The following is a 22,500-nucleotide window of genomic DNA, read 5'->3' as shown; positions in this document are numbered from 1 at the left end:
GTCCCCTCTTCTTCATGTCTCTTCTACATCAACATGTGTCCCCTCTTCTTCATGTCTCTTCTACATCAACATGTGTCCCCTCTTCTTCATGTCTCTTCTACATCAACATGTGTCCCCTCTTCTTCATGTCTCTTCTTCATCAACATGTGTCCCCTCTTCATGTCTCTTCTACATCAACATGTGTCCCCTCTTCTTCATGTCTCTTCTACATCAACATGTGTCCCCTCTTCTTCATGTCTCTTCTACATCAACATGTGTCCCCTCTTCTTCATGTCTCTTCTTCATCAACATGTGTCCCCTCTTCTTCATGTCTCTTCTACATCAACATGTGTCCCCTCTTCTTCATGTCTCTTCTACATCAACATGTGTCCCCTCTTCTTCATGTCTCTTCTACATCAACATGTGTCCCCCTCTTCTTCATGTCTCTTCTACATCAACATGTGTCCCCTCTTCTTCATGTCTCTTCTACATCAACATGTGTCCCCTCTTCATGTCTCTTCTACATCAACATGTGTCCCCTCTTCTTCATGTCTCTTCTACATCAACATGTGTCCCCTCTTCTTCATGTCTCTTCTACATCAACATGTGTCCCCTCTTCTTCATGTCTCTTCTTCATCAACATGTGTCCCCTCTTCATGTCTCTTCTACATCAACATGTGTCCCCTCTTCTTCATGTCTCTTCTACATCAACATGTGTACCCTCTTCTTCATGTCTCTTCTACATCAACATGTGTCCCCTCTTCTTCATGTCTCTTCTTCATCAACATGTGTCCCCTCTTCTTCATGTCTCTTCTACATCAACATGTGTCCCCTCTTCTTCATGTCTCTTCTTCATCAACATGTGTCCCCTCTTCTTCATGTCTCTTCTACATCAACATGTGTCCCCTCTTCTTCATGTCTCTTCTACATCAACATGTGTCCCCTCTTCTTCATGTCTCTTCTACATCAACATGTGTCCCCTCTTCTTCATGTCTCTTCTACATCAACATGTGTCCCCTCTTCTTCATGTCTCTTCTACATCAACATGTGTCCCCTCTTCTTCATGTCTCTTCTACATCAACGTGTGTCCCCTCTTCTTCATGTCTCTTCTACATCAACATGTGTCCCCTCTTCTTCATGTCTCTTCTTCATCAACATGTGTCCCCCTCTTCTTCATGTCTCTTCTACATCAACATGTGTCCCCTCTTCTTCATGTCTCTTCTACATCAACATGTGTCCCCTCTTCTTCATGTCTCTTCTACATCAACATGTGTCCCCTCTTCTTCATGTCCTCTTCTACATCAACATGTGTCCCCTCTTCTTCATGTCTCTTCTTCATCAACATGTGTCCCCTCTTCTTCATGTCTCTTCTTCATCAACATGTGTCCCCTCTGTGGAAAGAGACTCTGAAAGTTTCAGGAACAAAGATTCTCTCTCTTTTTGATCCATTTATATAAAAACCTGTCTGAAAATGAGCTGATCAGATTTTGGCCACTTTATGATGTCATCACGATGTTTTGGCTTGAGTAACCATTAGCCAATCAGCAACCAGCGGCGGCGGCGGTGGCGGCGGCGGCGGTTTTGACAGTCTCTGCGGCCGCAGAGACACACCTGTGTCACACCTCATACCAGAGCTGCTGCTTTTGGGTTTATCTGGCTTCGCTGGTTCTTCTATGATTGATGAAGGTCCAGGCTCCGGAGAAGTGGATGTCTGGGATGTGACCTTCCAGTTGTTAAATGTAAGTTTAGATTGACTGTATTTAGTTTTCTTCTGCGCTGGTTCTTCTGACTTGTTTGCAAGTGTATCTATTCTTTCTATCTGGTTAACGGCTGACACACACAGAACAACGTAACAAATAAACTAAACAACGTAACAAATAAACAAATCTAAGCTTTTTTATTGGTTGTAATTTACATGGATACATTTGAATGGTGTGACAATGTCCTATTTGATTGGGTTAAAATGTACATATTCTTCCTGTTATGTCTGCCTGCTTTATTTTACCTAATGCAAACCTGCTCCATCGAAATCAGTCGCATTGACCCGAAGACACATTTTGAGTTGTATACACTGTTGGAAAGAGGAGATTCCTAGCTTTCTAATGATATCAGGATTGTTGTTGTACTCCGAATATTAAGCAAAATATGTCACATTATATAATGACTGTCACCGAGTCATCATTTTGAGAAAAAGGCCTTTAAAGTTTCCTCTTCTCTGGAAGCGGAGCAAATTATCAAAGTAGTAACGGAGGGAAGATATTTTCGTTTGGATTACTGGTCTGGGGGAAGCCCGCGAGTGTGTGTGTATACGTGTGTGTATTTGTGTATTTTTGCGTTTGTGTGTATTGTGTTTGTTTCCCGGGGAAATCACTCACGAGAAACACCGGCTGTTGTTATGCCTGCTGTGACGTTACGTTACTCCGTTCTCTGCTTGTAATTATGCCGTTACAAGCTTTCAAAGTTGTATTTATCATTTGAATTTGCCGAAACAAGTTTCATATTCTGAAAGCCAAGACTTTGTTTATTTGAAATCAGATACAAACAAACTGTAACGGACCCTGCCGTGTTATATATGATTACTATACGCCTTACATTCATAATTTCAGCAGAGGGAGGGGAAGCGGCGCTGTGGAACAGCAGAGTGGCGAGTGAGAGCTGTCATCTTCCCTTCACAAGCTTAAAAAATGCCTGTAGCTAATGAGATTGAATATAACAATAAAAAATACCAAAATATACACAGCTAGATCAGATCGCGTTTTAGATGCGACTTTAGAGTAGAGGGGAATTATTGAAACGGGATTTGTACAGTGTTCTGCGGCATCCGCCGCTGCGAAAATGTAGGGCATGGCTCAAAAGTGGGGGGGCCAATGGCCCCCTGGCCCCCCCACTTCCGGCGCCCTTGGTGTGAACGCGGCTATTGTGTTCTTTTTAACCAAATCTCTCTCAGAGGGGCGTGGGGAGGGGCTCCTTATTTTCATCTAAAGTAACAGACAGAGAATCAGCACTTTGGAAACAGGGCTGAAACAGAGGGGATTATGGGTAATGCTGCAATGATCTGTTTGGTATTTCAGCCAATCAGAGACAGGCTCTGTATCTATCTGAGACCTGGGATATAGAGTTGAGAAAGAGTATAATAGGGGAACTTTAATAATAATAATAATAATAATAATAATGCATCACATTTTTTATTAGAGCGCTTTTGCAGGTGCTCAAAGCGCTTTACAATTACACATTACACATATGAGACATGTAAGAGTCATTACTGTGGACATTACCCACAGGAGCACATTCGGGTGAAGTGTCTTGCCCAAGGACACAACGGCCTGACGCAGTGGGCGGGTTTCGAACTGGAGTTCACCCCCTTGATCTGATGATCAACGCTCTAACCCACTGCGCCACTAATCTATACTATCGGATCAGTGGATCAATACACTGATGGTTCAGTCCTCTAACTAGCCCTTGTCATGTGATCATCATGTTGTCATCATGTGACCTCTGCTCACCTCAGTGGGGAAGAAGGGCCCCAGGATGGAGTAGCAGATCATGGAGGAGAAGTTGACCGAGGCGACGGAGATCAAAGTGAGGATCTGCTGCCTCGTCATCCGGGGGGGGCGGGGCTCCAAGGGGGGGTCAGCTGGGGGGGGGCGGGGGGGGTATTCAGAAGAAATTCAAAATGTTAAAAAAAACGTTCTTTTAGTAATAAAAACATTTTAAAAAAGAATAAAAAACTTTACTAATAATATTTTTTTTAAATCTTAATAAAAGTTCAATAATATTTACTCAATGAAAATGTTTTTTGTAAATAATGACAAACTTATTTAAATAATTTAATATTTTATTATAATGATAAAAAACGTTTTCAAAATAAAAAAACGTTTTCCTAAAAATACAAAGAAGTGTAAAAAAAACACGTTAAAACTATGATAAATAAACATGTCTCAAAATACTAACTTAGTAACTAAAAACAATTAATAAATAATAACACGCATAACGAGTTTTTCATGGTTTTAATTAAGTTTGCCAATTTATTGAGAACGTCTTTCATTCATTAAAGATATTTATTATTTTAAAACGTTTTTTTATCAATTAAAGATATTTATTATTTTAAAACGTTTTTTTTATTATTGTTATGAGACATTTTTACATTATCTCGAGAAATCGTTCATTAGTTAAATATTTTCCCATTGTTTTTAAATGTAAGAGATTTGAGATATTAAGTCTTAGTATTCAAGATTCAAGGTTCAAGGTTCTTTATTGTCAAACTGACATAGCTACAGAGTAATTATGTTGTTGAAAATCTTATGTCACAGGCTTCTCCAACAATGCAACATAATAATACAGATAGTAAGAGTAATACAAAAAGAAAAATAGTTATAAAATAAAGTGAGTATGTGGAATAGTGCAGTACGAGTCTACATACAAGTTATTGGAATGATATATTTTAGATAGTAGATATATATTACTAAGTAGCAGATGAATGTTTTGAAATTGTTTCAGCAGTTCACATTCTGGGTTATTGTAACTTGATTTGACTTTAAGGATGTTTATTTCCATCTCACAGCTTTCCTCCTTTGAGTATCCATGACACAGACACGAGCTGATGATACAAAGACCAGTTATATAATAATTTAAAGTTCATTAAACTGCACTAAGGGTTCATTCAAATTTCAGGGTTTATTCAGAGTTATTAAAGAGACCAACCTGAGAGCTGAGAGTCCATCTTTAGAGACTCAGAGGACACGAGGACAGCAGAGACACTCAGGGACTTCAATCAGAAGTAAGTCTGTAAGGAATCTGTTATAAAGTCTAATAAACCGAGTCTAATAATCCAGAGTCTGCCCAATTGAAGACGGTCCGTAAACACGCTGCCTTCAAAATAAAAGCACCGCTACAGTGATTTGTGTCACAGAAGTACCTTTCAAAATAAAACTTTATTATACGTGGTGTGTGTGTGTGTGTGTGTGTGTGTGTGTGTGTGTGTGTGTGTGTGTGTGTGTGTGTGTGTGTGTGTGTGTGTGTGTGTGTGTGTGTGTGTGTGTGTGTGTGTGTGTGTGTGTGTGTGTGTGTACAGCTTCTCCTCGTGTGTGGATCCACACAGGTGTTCTTTTGTCCTCACCTGACCCTGGTAATAAATAAATACATTATTGCTCTTTCTTCACTTCCTGTTGCTTTTTGTTGCACTCAAGTCCACCTGCCTGTATACCGCTGACACCTGGTGGCGGTTTAGTGTCACTGCACGGTGAGACACTACATACTGATATACACCTGAACATCAGCAGGAGAGGACTCTTTAAAGTAGAGACACTACATACTGATATACACCTGAACATCAGCAGGAGAGGACTCTTTAAAGTAGAGACACTACATACTGATATACACCTGAACATCAGCAGGAGAGGACTCTTTAAAGTAGAGACACTACATACTGATATACACCTGAACATCAGCAGGAGAGGACTCTTTAAAGTAGAGACACTACATACTGATATACACCTGAACATCAGCAGGAGAGGACTCTTTAAAGTAGAGACACTACATACTGATATACACCTGAACATCAGCAGGAGAGGACTCTTTAAAGTAGAGACACTACATACTGATATACACCTGAACATCAGCAGGAGAGGACTCTTTAAAGTAGAGACTCTACATACTGATATGCACCTGAACATCAGCAGGAGAGGACTCTTTAAAGTAGAGACACTACATACTGATATACACCTGAACATCAGCAGGAGAGGACTCTTTAAAGTAGAGACACTACATACTGATATACACCTGAACATCAGCAGGAGAGGACTCTTTAAAGTAGAGACACTACATACTGATATACACCTGAACATCAGCAGGAGAGGACTCTTTAAAGTAGAGACACTACATACTGATATACACCTGAACATCAGCAGGAGAGTGTGGGGGAAACTTCTGTGTAGTAATGCATGGAGTCACCGACTCAGGAAGGAGACACGGTGAGAGTTGGAGCTTTGATGTCAAACACTGATGGGTTTATTCAGAGTATTCGGCCGGAGGATTCACATCACAAATCAAAGAGTCAGAGGTTCTGACTACACGGTAGAGTTGCCACGTCAATTCTGAAGAGCCTCTCTCTATGCTAGACCTTTTAACAGGTTCACAGAGAGAAATCAACATCTCTGAAGGAGTAGACTAAACACTGAGTCACCTGCGTCCGACGCTCATGGCCTCAAGGATTTCCCATCCTAGAGCCCACAAACACCGATAGAGACTCCTGAGAAAGATTAAACATTCTTAAAACTTTAATTCATACATTTGTAAATGCTACAACTGATCTGTACCAAATTAAGTCTATCACTTATTCTTATTAGCCATACTTACCTGGAAATCTACTTATGGTACTTGGAAAGGGTTCTTCTGTGTTTATCTAATGTTGAATATAGAATATCAATTTCTTTAAATTATAATTCTCTAATTTGAGGATCAAATATGCTACATAATTGTTATATCAATTATTATAAATATTTGTTTTGGGCCAAAACTGAAATTAATCCAGTACTTGAAACATCATTTCAGGTCTGTCTGTGCATGGGTAATACATTAAAGAGTAGTGTTGTTAAGCCTGATTGCTGGATGATTAAGGATATTAACATTATCTGTTATAATATTAGAAATACCTTATTATTCAATACCTTATAATCTGAGAATATTTATTTATTAATTTTGTTTAGTGTGAAAATGTAATCTGATCTGACTAAATATATTTATCACCACTATTTAACACATGTCTGGTCATTGGAAATATAAAAAACAATCATTAATTGTACATCTTTAAACATCTGGTCATTCAATTCAAAGTTCATCTTTGTACGAGAGCTGGAAGAACATGTCCGTCAGTCTTCCTGACTCCTCCTCCCTTTATGACACCGAGTGTCTGGTGTGTAAAGGCATCCTGATACTGTAGATTAGCACTAAGGTGCTGATTGGCTCAAACTCTTCTTCATCAGAGCGCCATATTTCAACCCCCCCAATTGCTCTGCTTTTGTGTGGCTCATTCAGTGAGCACTGTAGCTTAATCCCCCAGTGAGACGGAGGCTCATCTGCCGGTATTCCTTCTGCTATGTGCTTGAGTACAACTGCGTATTCCTGATGCATCCAGGTGTCCCCCCCGTGATGGAAGAGGTTAGGAAGACATCAAACTCCTCCAAGAAACATGGAACATTGTATTATAGAAGCCTCTGAAACCCTCGCTCGTCCTGCAGGGTTGTCTGCTAGAGCCCACCGAGCAGAAAGATGAAGAGAAGAACCCCCTCTTATCAGAAAGGTGAAGAGAAGCATCCCATCTCGAACGACCTCGTGCTTCCTTGCACGTGGCTGGGGGTGCTCTCTGCACCCGGAGAGTGTGACCCTCTCTCTCTGACCCTTGGCCTTGAGAGCTGTCCTAGTTATTGGGTTAACACCTGATAGGGATGTTTTTCTGAGTGAAGACAACTCAAAGTAATGGATTAGCACATTATCATTTAATTACAAAAATAGGATAGGCCCCTCAGAATTATTTGGGAGCCTTCCTGACACATGCACATTATCATTTTGAAGGTTTGTGTTAGTCATTGAACATGCAAGAATCATATACTCATCAGTCCATAGCAGAGACATGTTATTGTAAGTTAAAGGTGAGCTTGTCCCTGTGGATATAACCCCTTCTCAATGATTCTAAATGTATATTAATTCACCATTTACCTTTTGATAAAATATTAGTTTATCAGAAATATTTAGTCTCTTCCATAAAACATAGGTTTGAGAAATAAATTACCCAATATAAAATCAATTACTCAATATAATTGACTCTTCCCTCCCTTTTCTTACATATGGTACATATGAAATAATAACTTAGGAGTCTATTTAAGCATGGTATAGTTTATAATCTATTAATCGAGAAGACTCAGTATCACCTGTGTGCAGCTTACAAAAAACCATTGTGATAAACATATATTATGCAGGAAATTGATACATTTGTTGAAAAACAAAGCATATCTGATTTGGGAGGAAAAGTTTCATCCCTTTAACATCTGAGTTATTACTGAAGGCATAGCATGAATGATATTGGGTGTCTGAGGGTGTCATTACTGAGAAATGTATCAAAACCAACAAAATCAAAACCTTACATTTGAAAACAGGTTTGCATTCCTCCACTGAAGGTGACGTTATCATTGGAAACAATAAAAGCTAATTGTTTTGATGTAGAATCTATACATTGAATCGTTAGAGCAGAACATAATGGTTGTATTGTAGCCTGAGTTTCGTGCAGCCTTTAGTTTTACCAGGTGGAAACATTGTCTATATAATGTGAATACATGTAGAACTAGACATTAAGAGACCCCTGACATTAGGCCTATTTGAAACAATAGTAGGGGCTTTTACCAGCTCGCCAACTTACAGGCATCCTCTGCATAGCAGTATGAATAGCCTTAAAAACAACCCACTCTGCGGTAACGAGAGTCATGTATCTGAACCAAATGCCCTAAGTGAAGCCGTTAGTCTCATCTGACTGACCCAAGGGTTGGTGCTGGTGTGACAGGGAGGCTTCCAAGTGTTCATAGCAGATGTCATGCTTTCAGTTCATGGCTCAGTGGGGGGGAGCAGACCCATGTGAGACAGTATCAACGGCTGTAATGTTCAGTTTGAGGAGTGTCATTCTCTCTGGGAGCAGGAAATGGTGTCCATTCAGACCAGACCATTAATGTCATGTAGAGCAGCCATAGCATCTCTGTGACTGCACTCAGCCGGACTGCAGCAGGGCAGAACTGGGTGACTTTTAGTGAAGCCGTCCAAGGCCATAGACAAAATGGAACCACGTACTAACAAAAGGGACACAAGGTCATCAATGTCTCTCTTTACCTTTGGCCTAATTGTAAAACAAATTAGTGGAAGAAATGTGGAACACTAATCCATCATCATGTGACATTTAGAGTTAATTTAAATAATTACTTATGGGTTGAAGTCAAATTAACATTAACATTAGAACTAAAGTCAGTCAAAATTGGACTTGCACGGATCAGAATCTAATCAATACACCATTTTCCCAGCTCTGTAATGAAAAGGATATCAAGATTAGGTACATTACAGGAGTGCATCCAAACATGCACACTTATCTTATTCTAGTAGAGATTAGAGGACAGGTCTAATGTTGTGAACAAAATGATCAAGTCAAGTTATTTTATTTATTTTATCTTATGTACCACATTTAATTTAATAATTAATCTTAAATTACTAATAACTTTAAAGAAGGCAACAATTTACAATGTGGATAAGGTGACTACTTATCCAAAGTGTGTGGGTGTGTGTGGGTGTGTGAACAGCTTGTCTGCCCAAGGTTAAAACATTTGGGACAGCAGTGAGAATGTTATGAGAAACAATTTGTTGCTTAGACTGAACTCGAAAGAAGCTAGATTAGAACATTTTAAATAAATCAAAACACTTGTACATTAATTAAATACATTTGACATTTAGCTTGAGCTGGGTTCAATACTTTCTTTATGGTATTTAAATTGGGCTCAAGTAGAACCTTTACATGGATTTGGCTTGCAACACAAAGTGATACCGATCTCTGTCTGTTATGATTTGAAAGTCTCATGATTTAAAGTGTAGGGCTGTGAAGGAGAGGCCCTTGGAAAACAACCTCTACTTCTTTGTTAACTGTAATTACTTATTGTAAAGAGATTGCAACATTATACTTTTTAAATAATTGCTCAATTCATTTAACACATTTATTATGCACACTGTAATGAAAACGTCAACAAATATATTGATCCTGGCTTAACCAGCGACCTTTACTCTTTTGTTCATAAGCTCGGTTTCAGAAAACTTGTCAGTAGTTTAACAACTATTAGAATTGTAGTAATGTCTATGGAGACCAATTGGTTGATACGAGAAATCATTTGAAGCAGTTTAATAAAGAATGTTAAACTATATTTAAAACTGTAATTAAACTTCAACTTATATTAATTATCTGAATCCAGTGGCCAGTTGGAATAGATAATCAACAAAGTTTCCATTTTGCAGCAACAGCGCAAAAGGTTTCAACAATAATTTGTATTATGTTTGAGTCTAGTTCTGTCTTATCAGCTTTGTTTCGGAATGTGTTCAATACATTACGTTTTTTTCATTATTACCATACAATACATAGATTTAAGAATAAATGAAACAAATAATACAATATTGACCTAAAACAGCAGACAGATTTTGCCACCCTGACCTCCTCAGGCAGGTTTTTTTTACGACCAGCAGTGATGCCTCTGAGGGTCTCAGGGTGCAGGACGGGGCATAGGGTTTATAAAAGGTCACAAACATATCTTAACATACCAGCAATACAATTTAAGAATGTATTCTTAAAAGTAATATAATCTTATTTTCTTCTTACACCTACAGCGCACACCCTGAACAGTGTGCTTCTTGTTTACATTTCCTCTGCACACTCAGATGCAGGACATAAAAACACTCTTTTGCTATTTATTTTCATTTTGCAGCACATCTATACTACCAGAATTTTGCAAAACACTATATATTATTTATCTTTCTCAAGTCATTTACTTTTGGTGAGTTAACTAATGCTTAGTTTATTTTACCCTGGCTATGGACTGATTCATTATTAGTTGTTACAAAACATGCACAAGACGGCGGTTAGACAAACCAATATAGACCCCTGATACAAACAATCAGACAAACAAACATGATGAACTCGTAATAAACACCAGTGCGACAGCAAAGTTCATCCAGCTCAATTTAGTCCGGATTAAAGAGGTTTCAGAGGGGGTAGGGATATGATCTCTCCCAATGGGAACCCAGTGGGGCACCTTGACTCGTGCGCCCACCCTTGTATACAAGTCCTTAGATCGGTGCCTGAAGACCGTCCAAGAGCAATAACTAGCTTATCCTCTTGCGACCCCACTATCCCTGCTCTAGTGGTGCTATGCCCCCCCGATCAGGAGCACATAGACTTTTTTTCCTCTACCCTTTCTATCCGAAACTACACAGTTAACTGTAGTCCTACTCGACCAGCCTATACACCTCCCATCATGTTCATCACAACGATGAAACACAGTTTTGCTCTACACTTGCATACCACTGCCCACCCATGATCAATTAGCCTATAATTTTATGTATGCACCCCGGACCGGCACCAGCTCCTCCAGCAATGTAGGGAGCCTGGCGCATCAGGTAATGCACGCACCTCGCACCTGCCAGCACCTCGTAAACGGCCACAAGCCACGAGAGTGCTTTTAAACAGTCTCGTTTTTAATAGAGACGGCGGTGGTGTGAGGTAAAGTTATAGACAAAAGCTGTGATTTTCTCCCTCTGAGTTCACTTCACCAGCTCATGCAGATACGGGGAGGTATTTTACACACATTCCCCGGAGCCGCAGCTGGAGCCGTGTTTTTTTTAGAGGCGCTGGGGGTAATATCTCTGGCTGCTTTAGTTAACTGCTAGTGTTGGCCGCTGAAACCCCCGGAATCTCGGCGATTTGTTCATTACAAATCTCTATTTTGATTTCACACAGAAGTTCCACTTTACTGCTGCCCTCATTAAGGTCTTTTTAAACATCTCCGTGTATGCCTGCACGGCACATACGTCCCGAGCAGCACACACAGAGGGAACCAGCCAAGACAGAGTCCCTGGATGATCCCCTGGGGTTAATAGCCCCAAATGTTCATTAACTAAAACGAAACACAGCCGCTCAGCTTCACAGATAATTTTAGGATACCGTCAATCACAGATTCTGGTAAGGCAATGTCCAAATGTAGATTTGAAATCACACTTACCAGTCTCTGAAGATCTGTTGGTATCCTGCCGACAACGCCAATTTGTGGAGGAAACTTCTGTGTAGTAATGCATGGAGTCACCGACTCAGGAAGGAGACACGGTGAGAGTTGGAGCTTTGATGTCAAACACTGATGGGTTTATTCAGAGTATTCGGCCGGAGGATTCACATCACAAATCAAAGAGTCAGAGGTTCTGACCACACGGTAGAGTTGCCACGTCAATTCTGAAGAACCTCTCTCTATGCTAGACCTTTTAACGGGTTCACAGAGAGAAATCAACATCTCTGAAGGAGTAGACTAAACACTGAGTCACCTGCGTCCGACGCTCATGGCCTCAAGGATTTCCCATCCTAGAGCCCACAAACACCGATAAAGAAGTGCCTCAGTGTTCCCACAACAATTACCCTTCGTGCCAGTCAAGTTGACCGGTCACACACTGGTGACAACAACACATATGGCACCAAGGCCTTTCCTTAAAGGAGATAACACGTCACAGAGCAAAAGGTTAGATATCTAGAAGAATTATTCCTTAACAGAGAGGACTCTTTAAAGTAGAGACACTACATACTGATATACACCTGAACATCAGCAGGAGAGGACTCTTTAAAGTAGAGACTCTACATACTGATATACACCTGAACATCAGCAGGAGAGGACTCTTTAAAGTAGAGACACTACATACTGATATACACCTGAACATCAGCAGGAGAGGACTCTTTAAAGTAGAGACACTACATACTGATATACACCTGAACATCAGCAGGAGAGGACTCTTTAAAGTAGAGACACTACATACTGATATACACCTGAACATCAGCAGGAGAGGACTCTTTAAAGTAGAGACACTACATACTGATATACACCTGAACATCAGCAGGAGGACTCTTTAAAGTAGAGACACTACATACTGATATACACCCGAACATCAGCAGGAGAGGACTCTTTAAAGTAGAGACACTACATACTGATATACACCTGAACATCAGCAGGAGGACTCTTTAAAGTAGAGACACTACATACTGATATACACCTGAACATCAGCAGGAGAGGACTCTATAAAGTAGAGAGGACTCTTTAAATGAAACACAGACAACACTTGGAACAATGTGTTTTTATTACACCCAGCAGCCTATAGGTCCGTACTAACCTATGGTCACATCGTTAGTTTCCTTCACAACGTAAGAGTAAAATGAAATCAGGCAACCATCTAGAGTGAGGCAGTATTGCTGATAACGAACACACTGCGGTAAATAAAGCTCTCTGCAGCCGCTCTGAAATGCTTTCCTCTTTAAAACTCCTTCTGTTGTCCACATGTGTTCCTTTATTAGCACCAAGTCTACATGAGTCTCACGGACACTGAATCTGGACTTATCAACATGTTGTATTAACACCGTCGTCTTTTTTGTGTAACATCCAAGAACTCGTGAAAGCAAAGGTGAGTGAAGTCGGCAACATATGAGCACAGTCTTTGTTTACTAAGTACACGGTGCAAGCAGCAGGGTTTTCTGTTTGCAACATCAGGTGAATGTATTCAGCGTTACTGCACAGTCTATTTAAAGCAGTGCTCACTCCCAACGAGGCAAACTGCAGAAGTAGCAGCGTCAAAAACACCCAAAAAATCAAAGATTTCACAGTCGACCACGATAAAACGATCTGAGACACTGACAGAGACACCAGGTGAGACACTGACAGAGACACAGGACACCAGGTGAGACACTGACAGAGACACAGGACACCAGGTGAGACACTGACAGAGACACAGGACACCAGGTGAGACACTGACAGAGACACAGGACACCAGGTGAGACACAGAGACACAGGACACCAGGTGAGACACTGACAGAGACACAGAACACCAGGTGAGACACTGACAGAGACACAGGACACCAGGTGAGACACTGACAGAGACACAGGACACCAGGTGAGACACTGACAGAGACACAGGACACCAGGTGAGACACAGGACACCAGGCGAGACACTGACAGAGACACAGGACACCAGGTGAGACACAGGACACCAGGCGAGACACTGACAGAGACACAGGACACCAGGTGAGACACAGAGACACCAGGTGAGACACTGACAGAGACACAGGACACCAGGTGAGACACAGGACACCAGGCGAGACACTGACAGAGACACAGGACACCAGGTGAGACACAGGTGACCAGGCGAGACACTGACAGAGACACAGGACACCAGGTGAGACACTGACTGAGATATAGACAACAATAAACAATAAATAGTGACTGTTGTTGTGTTCCTGCAGAGTGAGGAGGAAGAAGAGGGTGAAGAAGGCGGGACTTCTTGCTTCAGACGCTCCTCAGGAGACGAGCAGGAGGAGAGGAAGATCAACAGACAGTCCTCTGGCTCACAGACACTCAGGACACAGCAACGCTGCCTTCACTCCTGACACGTAGACTACAGAGACATACACTACAGACACGTAGACTACAGACACGTAAACTCCCGACACGTAGACTCCCGGCACGTAGACTACAGACACGTAGACCACAAACACGTAGACCCCAGACACATAGACTCCCAACACGTAGACTACAGACACGTAGACTACAGACACGTAGACTACAGACACGTAGACTACAGACACGTAGACTACAGGCACGTAGACTACAGACACGTAGACTACAGGCACGTAGACTACAGACACGTAGACTACAGACACGTAGACTACAGACACGTAGACTACAGACACGTAGACTACAGGCACGTAGACTACAGACACGTAGACTACAGACACGTAGACTACAGGCACGTAGACTACAGACACGTAGACTTCCGTCACGTAGACTACAGACACGTAGACTACAGACACGTAGACTACAGACACGTAGACTACAGACACGTAGACTCCCGGCACGTAGACTACAGACACGTAGACTACAAACACGTAGACTCCAGACACGTAGACTCCCGACACGTAGACTCCCGACACGTAGACTCCCGGCACGTAGACTACAGACACACGTAGACTACAGACACGTAGACTACAGGCACGTAGACTACAGACACGTAGACTTCCGGCACGTAGACTTCCGGCACGTAGACTACAGACACGTAGACTACAGACACGTAGACTACAAACACCTAAACTACAGACAACTACAGACACGTAGACTACAGACAGCTCCACGTTTCTCCATGTATTCTGCACACTTGCCCTGCAGCTGTTCTTATTTCTGACGTCAGTATGTTGTGTAAATGCAGATTCATGAATGTACTGTAAAGACGTGCTGATGAAATGATTCATAAAGAGTTGTGTAATTCAAACGGTATGTTTATCATATTGATCCACCTGTAGGAGCTGAGAGGGTTAGGGCGGCTGATCAGAGTCTAAACTCTGAGGTTTTACTTTAAACACAGAATGTAGTATTCATTTATCAAAATAAATCCTGATTATTTAAATATATGTTCACATGTTGTCGTTGGGCAGATTTAAAGATGAAGTGTGTACATGTTACCGCTGATATAGAGAAACTAGATGTATGTCCTCAGCCTGTCAGAGATTACTCCTCTTCCTCACAGATATATATTTGTAAAGTACATCATGTAAAGGCACAGGTTTGATATCAGACTTGTTTTTATAATAAAAACACTTGAAAGCGATATTTTGAATTTGCTTTGATTTTTGAACATACCTGTAAAACCATGATAATTACCAAATATTACTAAGAATTATTTATAAGTAGTGTGGGGGAAACATCTGAAGCAATAGGAGTCAGGACTCAGAGAGACACGAGGAGAGCTGGAGCTTTGATGGAGTCAGGACTCAGAGAGACACGAGGAGAACTGGAGCTTTGATGGAGTCAGGACTCAGAGAGACACAAGGAGAACTGGAGCTTTGATGGAGTCAGGACTCAGAGAGACACGAGGAGAGCTGGAGCTTTGATGGAGTCAGGACTCAGAGAGACACGAGGAGAGCTGGAGCTTTGATGGAGTCAGGACTCAGAGAGACACGAGGAGAGCTGGAGCTCTGATGGAGTCAGGACTCAGAGAGACACGAGGAGAACTGGAGCTTTGATGGAGTCAGGACTCAGAGAGACACGAGGAGAGCTGGAGCTTTGATGGAGTCAGGACTCAGAGAGACACGAGGAGAACTGGAGCTTTGATGGAGTCAGGACTCAGAGAGACACGAGGAGAGCTGGAGCTTTGATGGAGTCAGGACTCAGAGAGACACGAGGAGAGCTGGAGCTTTGATGGAGTCAGGACTCAGAGAGACACGAGGAGAGCTGGAGCTCTGATGGAGTCAGGACTCAGATGCGGCTTTCACACCAGCGCTTTTCCCTTTCTAGCTCCGAGCGAGAGCTTTTCTGGTTCAGCTCCGGTTTCCCTTTTCAGCTCCCGCTCTGTTCACACTGCCCAGAGCTGCCGCTGCTGCGTCATGACGTCACCGTTTACGTCGCTGATTTCCTCCCACAACAACAACGGGCTGGGGACTACGTCGGGTCGATGATCGTGTTGCTTTTAATCATACGAAGCCAGATTAAATTAAATAACGACTTCTCCAACCTTATACTTTTCTCCAGAGTGCCGTGGTTCATTGTTTATTAATGTGTTTCAGCGGCATTTACCGACCGCTGCAGTGCTGGCTGCTCTTCCACGGGAGTTTATTCTCCCGTTAGCTCCGGGTTAGCTCACACGGCTCTAAAGTATTCACTGTCTGACTGTCACACAAGCAGCTGATACATATCCCCAGTTCCCCTTAAGTGAATGTGTGTCAGTCTGAATTGACGCTGTTTGGCATCACAACGCTATTATGAAAGTTTCTCTGGTATAACATGGGTGATGTTAGCATAGCAACCGAAGCTAAACTGACTACTTGCTAAGCCGTTTTCTACAGGCACATTTTACCGGCGTATTTTTCATTATGATTCTACTTGTGATAGTCGGACATGACAACCTGTGCAGCCCATGTATTTATTCCATCCGATAGCTGCTATAATAACAAACAAAACGTCTGCCTGCTCTCCACAATGATCAATAACAGCGAACGGATGGTCAAAGTAAGGTTTCCTGCACGCCTCGACGTAAGAGACGTCATAGCTCCGAAGCTCTTGCCTCTGGACCGACAATTTTTTGGAGCTGGAAGTGAACCGCATTCCGGAGCTATGACGCGCCGTCGCTGCGGTGTGAACAGGAAAAGGCGCCGGTGTGAAAGGGGCAAGAGAGACACGAGGAGAGCTGGAGCTTTGATGGAGTCAGGACTCAGAGAGACACGAGGAGAGCTGGAGCTTTGATGGAGTCAGAACTCAGAGAGACACGAGGAGAGCTGGAGCTTTGATGGAGTCAGGACTCAGAGAGACACGAGGAGAACTGGAGCTTTGATGGAGTAAGGACTCAGAGAGACACGAGGAGAGCTGGAGCTTTGATGGAGTCAGGACTCAGAGAGACACGAGGAGAGCTGGAGCTTTGATGGAGTCAGGACTCAGAGAGACACGAGGAGAGCTGGAGCTTTGATGGAGTCAGGACTCAGAGAGACACTAGGAGAGCTGGAGCTTTGATGGAGTCAGGACTCAGAGAGACACGAGGAGAGCTGGAGCTTTGATGGAGTCAGGACTCAGAGAGACACGAGGAGAGCTGGAGCTTTGATGGAGTCAGGACTCAGAGAGAGACACGAGGAGAGCTGGAGCTTTGATGGAAACACTGACGGTTTATTTGGAGCTTCGGCCGGAGAATTCACAAGACATGTCACGGGCCACGGTCTGACCACACGGTTGAGATGCCACAACCAATTCTGAAGAGCCCTCCTGTAGCTCCAGGTTTTAACTAGTTCAGAGTGTAATGATCAACATTCTTCAATAGATAGACTAAACAGCTGAGGACACTGAATCACATTTGTTGTCTCTTATGGCTCGGGGTCATCTACACCCCGAGAAGGATGTGTTCCAGGTGTCCCACAACAATAACTATCTCTGACCGACAGTTGCCCGGTCACAAACTGGTAACAACAACGACTTGCTAGCGCAGCCCCTCCTTAAGGGAGCATAGCGGCTGCTCGAGGCTGGGCCTCTGCGTCAGAGGGCGAAGGAGGAGGACATGCAGGGCGAATTATTCCCTGACAAGTAGAGTTGCATATAAAGGAATATGTCCGTTAGGGTGCTATGATTTAAAATTCTCCAGATTATAATATGATGTATGAATAAACGGGATGGTTTTTTATTCACATATTTTCAGTTTTTATTGAAATCACTGCAAGAATTGTAAACATGTTCAGTCAGAAGAGGAGGCACAGAATCACGACGGGCAGTGAATGCAACACGATGCAGATTGTTATCAGATCAATCAAAGTGGGCCCAGTGTGTATCCCTGTGGGACGCCAGGGGGAAGCTTACAGGAAGTAAACAACTGTAAACCAAATTAATTTAATTTAAACAATAAAAACACACCAGCCCCCGAGGAGAGGACCCTCTGTTCTTCAAGTTTTTATTATAATTACACAAGTCTTTCCCAGAGTGCAGTGCGTTGATCATGTGATGCAGAAAGACCGTTAAGCCGCTCAGGAAACAAAGGAGCATTTATTCAGCTCTGCTCCAGTCACTCATTATATATTCACTCATTCATCAGCTTTAAGCTTTAAGCTCTCAGGAAACAGTCTGGAGGAAACACACATTTATAAAACTGTTCATAAAAACACATGAACTTATTTACATGAAGAATAAATCATTAATAAATGGAAGAATGATATTTAAATACACTTTATCTTTTTACTGTTATGAAACAATTCAACAATAAATAATGATGTTTAATAAAATCATTAATGCTAGAATGTATTCATCTTGAAATTAGTTTTTTTAAAGTTTGTTTATTTATTATTATTATTATAATAGTATTTTTTTACCAGTATTTGTTATTGATAATATTTTTCTTTAGATAATAATAGTTTTTTTAAGAATCTAAAATATGTTTAAAGATGTTTAATTACATATTATTAATAATAATAATGCATTTTATTTAAAGGTCCCATGTCATGCTTTTCTGGTTATAACCCGTCCCCTTGTGTTATGTAGCTTTTTCTGCATGTAAACGGACCGCTAGTGGAGCCTCGCAGATGGGGGTGCTGCAGCCCCCTTCAGCACCCCCCCCCCCCTTTCCCGCGTCCATTCGCTGTGTCTCGCAGACCCCTCGCAGCAACCAGGAAACCACACCAGTAATCCAGCTCACACTGTCCGCTCCTCGAGCCTCAAAGGGCGGAGCAGCGGGCCCCCCAACGTCCCCCCAACACGGCCCCCAGACCCCACGCAGCATTCTCATCTGTTTGTCATTACTGGTGTCATTTCCTGGTTGCTAACAAACGCCATTGTAACACATAATCACTGATGTTCCGCTGTAACGGTGGTGGACTCATCAGAACAGAGTGGGCGAGCTGACCAATCAGAGCACAGTGGGCTCACAGGGAGGGGGGGGGGCAGGAGCTCCAACAAGGCGTGTAGGACAGAGAGTGAATACACATACTATACAGCAGGGGTCGGCAACCTTTTTGATATGAAGTGCCATTCTAAAAAAAAATGTTTATCAGCGTGCCGACGATCGTGAATTATCAACGGGGGGGGGGGGGCTTGGGGTGTTGAAGAGCTCGACGAAAACACTCGTGAAAAGTGATGTTTAAAACTCAGTTAATGGGGCTCATTCACTGGCGCTTCCACAAACAACAACCAACATAATTGTTACATTCAAATGAAGTAGCCTACATTATTCAAGTTTACATTAACTTTGGATAATAAAACGGGAGAAATGAGCGGAAGCGCTCTCTTTTCCTCTCTCCCCCTCTCTCTCTCTCTCTGTCCTGACAGCCTGCCAGTATCTCAAGCAGCTCACTGATCCAGTAATGAGTGACAGAAATATATGTATAACTAGTTCCAAAGGTAGATCAAATAGCTAAGTGTGTTAGGTCTAACTCTTGTGTGTTCTGCTCCGCTCACCGGTCCGTCACAGCGGGTGGAGCTGCAGGATTTCTGCTTCACACACGCTGCATACCGCTATTTTATTGTCTTTTTCGGACACCTTAAAATACTGCCAGACTGGTGAAGCGATTTTGGCGAGCTTGTTTTGCCGCACACAGAGAAAAGTGTCATGTATGTTACGTCTCGCAATCTGCCTTTTTGAGTGGGGCTGCGTTGCGTGCATGGCTTCCTTCTGCAGGTAACGGGGAGACGCGCTCTGGCGGCGGTCTCGTTCAGGATCCGAAAATAAAATAAATATTTTGTACACTTATTCCACTTATTCCTAGTGTGCCACTGGTTACGGTGCCGCGTGCCGTTGGTGGCACGCGTGCCAGGGGTTGCCGACCCCTGCTATACAGAGATGCTGTATGAGAAACCAATGTGAGTTTGGAACATTGAACAATGTCAATCTATTCTAGTAGACCTCAACAATGGAACTATGATCAGTAGAAATGGCCATGAGACATGGGACCTTTTAAGAGAACTTTTCTAAGAGTAAACATTTAACAAGGAATTAATAATATGTTGTAACCTTTAAAAAAATCTAAATGTGTTTACAAATAAATGATTAACCATATGTAAATCACAAATATGTAAATAATATTTAAAACCCTTTTATATATATATTTAAACTGTTTAATGAGTGCAACAATATATTGATAAAGTAAACAATAACATTGAAGCATTAATATTGATTTAATTGCTTTTAAACAATAATATTTATATTTTCTAAAGTGCAAACAAATAAAAGTTCACCTTAGTGTTATAGAAATTATTTAAATCCCTGCAACAACAATATATAATTTAAAGGCATTTAAAAATAAAGTAAACACATGTTGTTTGTTGTTGTTGTTCAGTCAGAGAGCAGAGGGGAGTGCTCGCTGGTCGTTGGACTTTCTGAAACCATTCTATACAAACAGAAATAAAGTTATTAAAATACACGAGGTAATAATATTACAAAATATATTTGAGGAATATCCCAAACAGAGAATATAAAATTAATTAATAAATTAAAGTACATGTACCTCTGGGAGGGGGGGTGTCTCAGGTAATAAACAGCCAGCAGCAGAGCCTGAGGAGACAGAGCTCATGACTTCACATGATGACACACACACACACACACACACACACACACACACACACACACACACACACACACACACACACACACACACACACACACACACACACACACACACACACACACACACACACACACACACACACACACACACACACACACACACACACACACTGTGTGACCCTCAGCAGGAGGTCAGGAGGCTGACCCCTAAATTCTACCGGGTCCGTCTGCTGCACGTTACGGGCGCGTCGCGGTTTTGGTCCGGCCTCCCCCGGCGTCATACCCTACCAGGCGCGTTTCAGAAGCATTTCAGAAGCGGAGAGTCTTGCCTGCCGGCTCGCAGTTTTTGTTGATTTGGGCATATTTCCTGGACAGGCTACTTTGTACAGACAAAGTTAATAATAACTGTAATATTCCAGTTATAAACGACATGAATCAAAGACGTGTTGCTGTATTTTAGTGGTAAAAAAAATGCATTCATCATCATAATTATTCTATATATATAATTTACACAGTGCCTGTAAACCGGAGGAGAACGCTGGCATTTCTCCTCCTACTTGAAAGACTACGGAGGGATAGGGTCTGCAAAATTAGTTTGTGTGTGTGTATATATATAGGTCTATATAGCTCTGAACGTTCCACTTCCTGCCTGCCCGACCTTACGTTACGGCTGCGCCGCGACAAAAATAGGATTCGATCCTAATTTTAGAAAAGCCCTGCGCCGAGCCGCTTCTGGGACGCTTCTGAGCCGTAACGCGCCGCGTGTGGTGGAATAGCACCCATTGACTAGAGTGGCCGCGATCACCTTGAGCACCGCGGCGCAGCCGTAACGCGTCCGTAACGCGCCGCAGACGGACCCGGTGGAATCTAGGGGTGAGAGCTGCTGCTGATTGGCTGATAAACTGAGAGTCTTTCAGGTTTTATAACGAGTAAAATACATTCACAGAGATTTACTCTCAAGTGTTTTGCAACAGAAAAAAAAGCATTGCAGTGTCGGTGCTTCTGCAGATCCAAACGTTATGTTTAGAAAAGTTCTATTTTTAAATCCAAATGTATTTATTTTTCAGAAATTCGTATTTTTAAATCCATAGGCGCTTTCACACCGGAATACTTTACCCAGGAATAGTTCCAATAGTTCTTGGGATTTTGCGTTCACACCAAAAAGATCTGGAACTAGAACTTAGTTCCTTTTCAGTCCCTGCTAGAGAGGTGGTACCTTCCTGGGGAGGAAAAGGTTCCAATTTCTGATTGGCTGGGCGGAATGCAAACCACGCCCCGTAAAACTCCGAAAAGTTTTGTGAAGCCGCCATTTTTATTTGCTCGCATTAGCATTATTAGCATTAGCATTAGCCCAGCGCACCAACGGAGAGAGACTAACTTATGGCAACACAAAAGAAAACATGAGAGTGATGAGGAGGTGTCGGCGTTCTGGCGATTTACTGCCACCCGAAGTCCCGGAGTCCCCCGCGGGTGGCAGTATACGCCGTGAAGTTGTTTGCGGCCTGCCAGTAAACCCAAAGCAGAAGAAGAAGAAGTGACGTCACCGGCTCATTTGCCTAATCCTCCCTCAGGGACTGATTCCCGTTTGAACGCGATCTACTAGAAAGTTCCAGAACGAAAGAGTTCGGTGGGACTAAGTACTGGGAACTAACTACGGCAAAGTACTTGGTGTGAAAGCGGCTA

General features: G+C 42.3%; 2 protein-coding genes across 3 annotated transcripts in view; both read right to left on the bottom strand.

Moving 5' to 3' along the window:
* Positions 1–4,809, bottom strand: part of LOC117495043 (MFS-type transporter SLC18B1-like) — a 15,954-nt gene extending 11,145 nt beyond the window's left edge. For both annotated transcript variants that reach the window (XM_034146106.1, XM_034146107.1), the window contains exons 1-2: positions 4,681–4,809; positions 3,483–3,613 (exon numbers count right to left, since the gene is read on the bottom strand). In XM_034146106.1, the coding sequence (XP_034001997.1) occupies positions 3,483–3,613; positions 4,681–4,699 (150 nt within the window). In that variant the 5' untranslated portion in view covers positions 4,700–4,809. The remainder of the gene's footprint in view (positions 1–3,482; positions 3,614–4,680) is intronic.
* Positions 4,810–20,487: 15,678 nt separating this feature from the next.
* LOC117495033 (MFS-type transporter SLC18B1-like) overlaps positions 20,488–22,500 on the bottom strand; it is a 4,846-nt gene continuing 2,833 nt past the window's right edge. The window contains exons 8-9 of the mRNA XM_034146096.1: positions 20,759–20,805; positions 20,488–20,641 (exon numbers count right to left, since the gene is read on the bottom strand). Coding sequence (XP_034001987.1) covers positions 20,587–20,641; positions 20,759–20,805 — 102 coding nt within the window. The 3' untranslated portion in view covers positions 20,488–20,586. The remainder of the gene's footprint in view (positions 20,642–20,758; positions 20,806–22,500) is intronic.

The sequence above is a fragment of the Trematomus bernacchii genome, unplaced genomic scaffold (genome assembly GCF_902827165.1).
Source record: "Trematomus bernacchii unplaced genomic scaffold, fTreBer1.1, whole genome shotgun sequence".
NCBI classification, from domain to species: domain Eukaryota; kingdom Metazoa; phylum Chordata; class Actinopteri; order Perciformes; family Nototheniidae; genus Trematomus; species Trematomus bernacchii.
The sequence above is the reverse complement of the archived record's forward strand: the minus strand, read 5'-3'. Positions and strand labels throughout refer to the sequence as shown.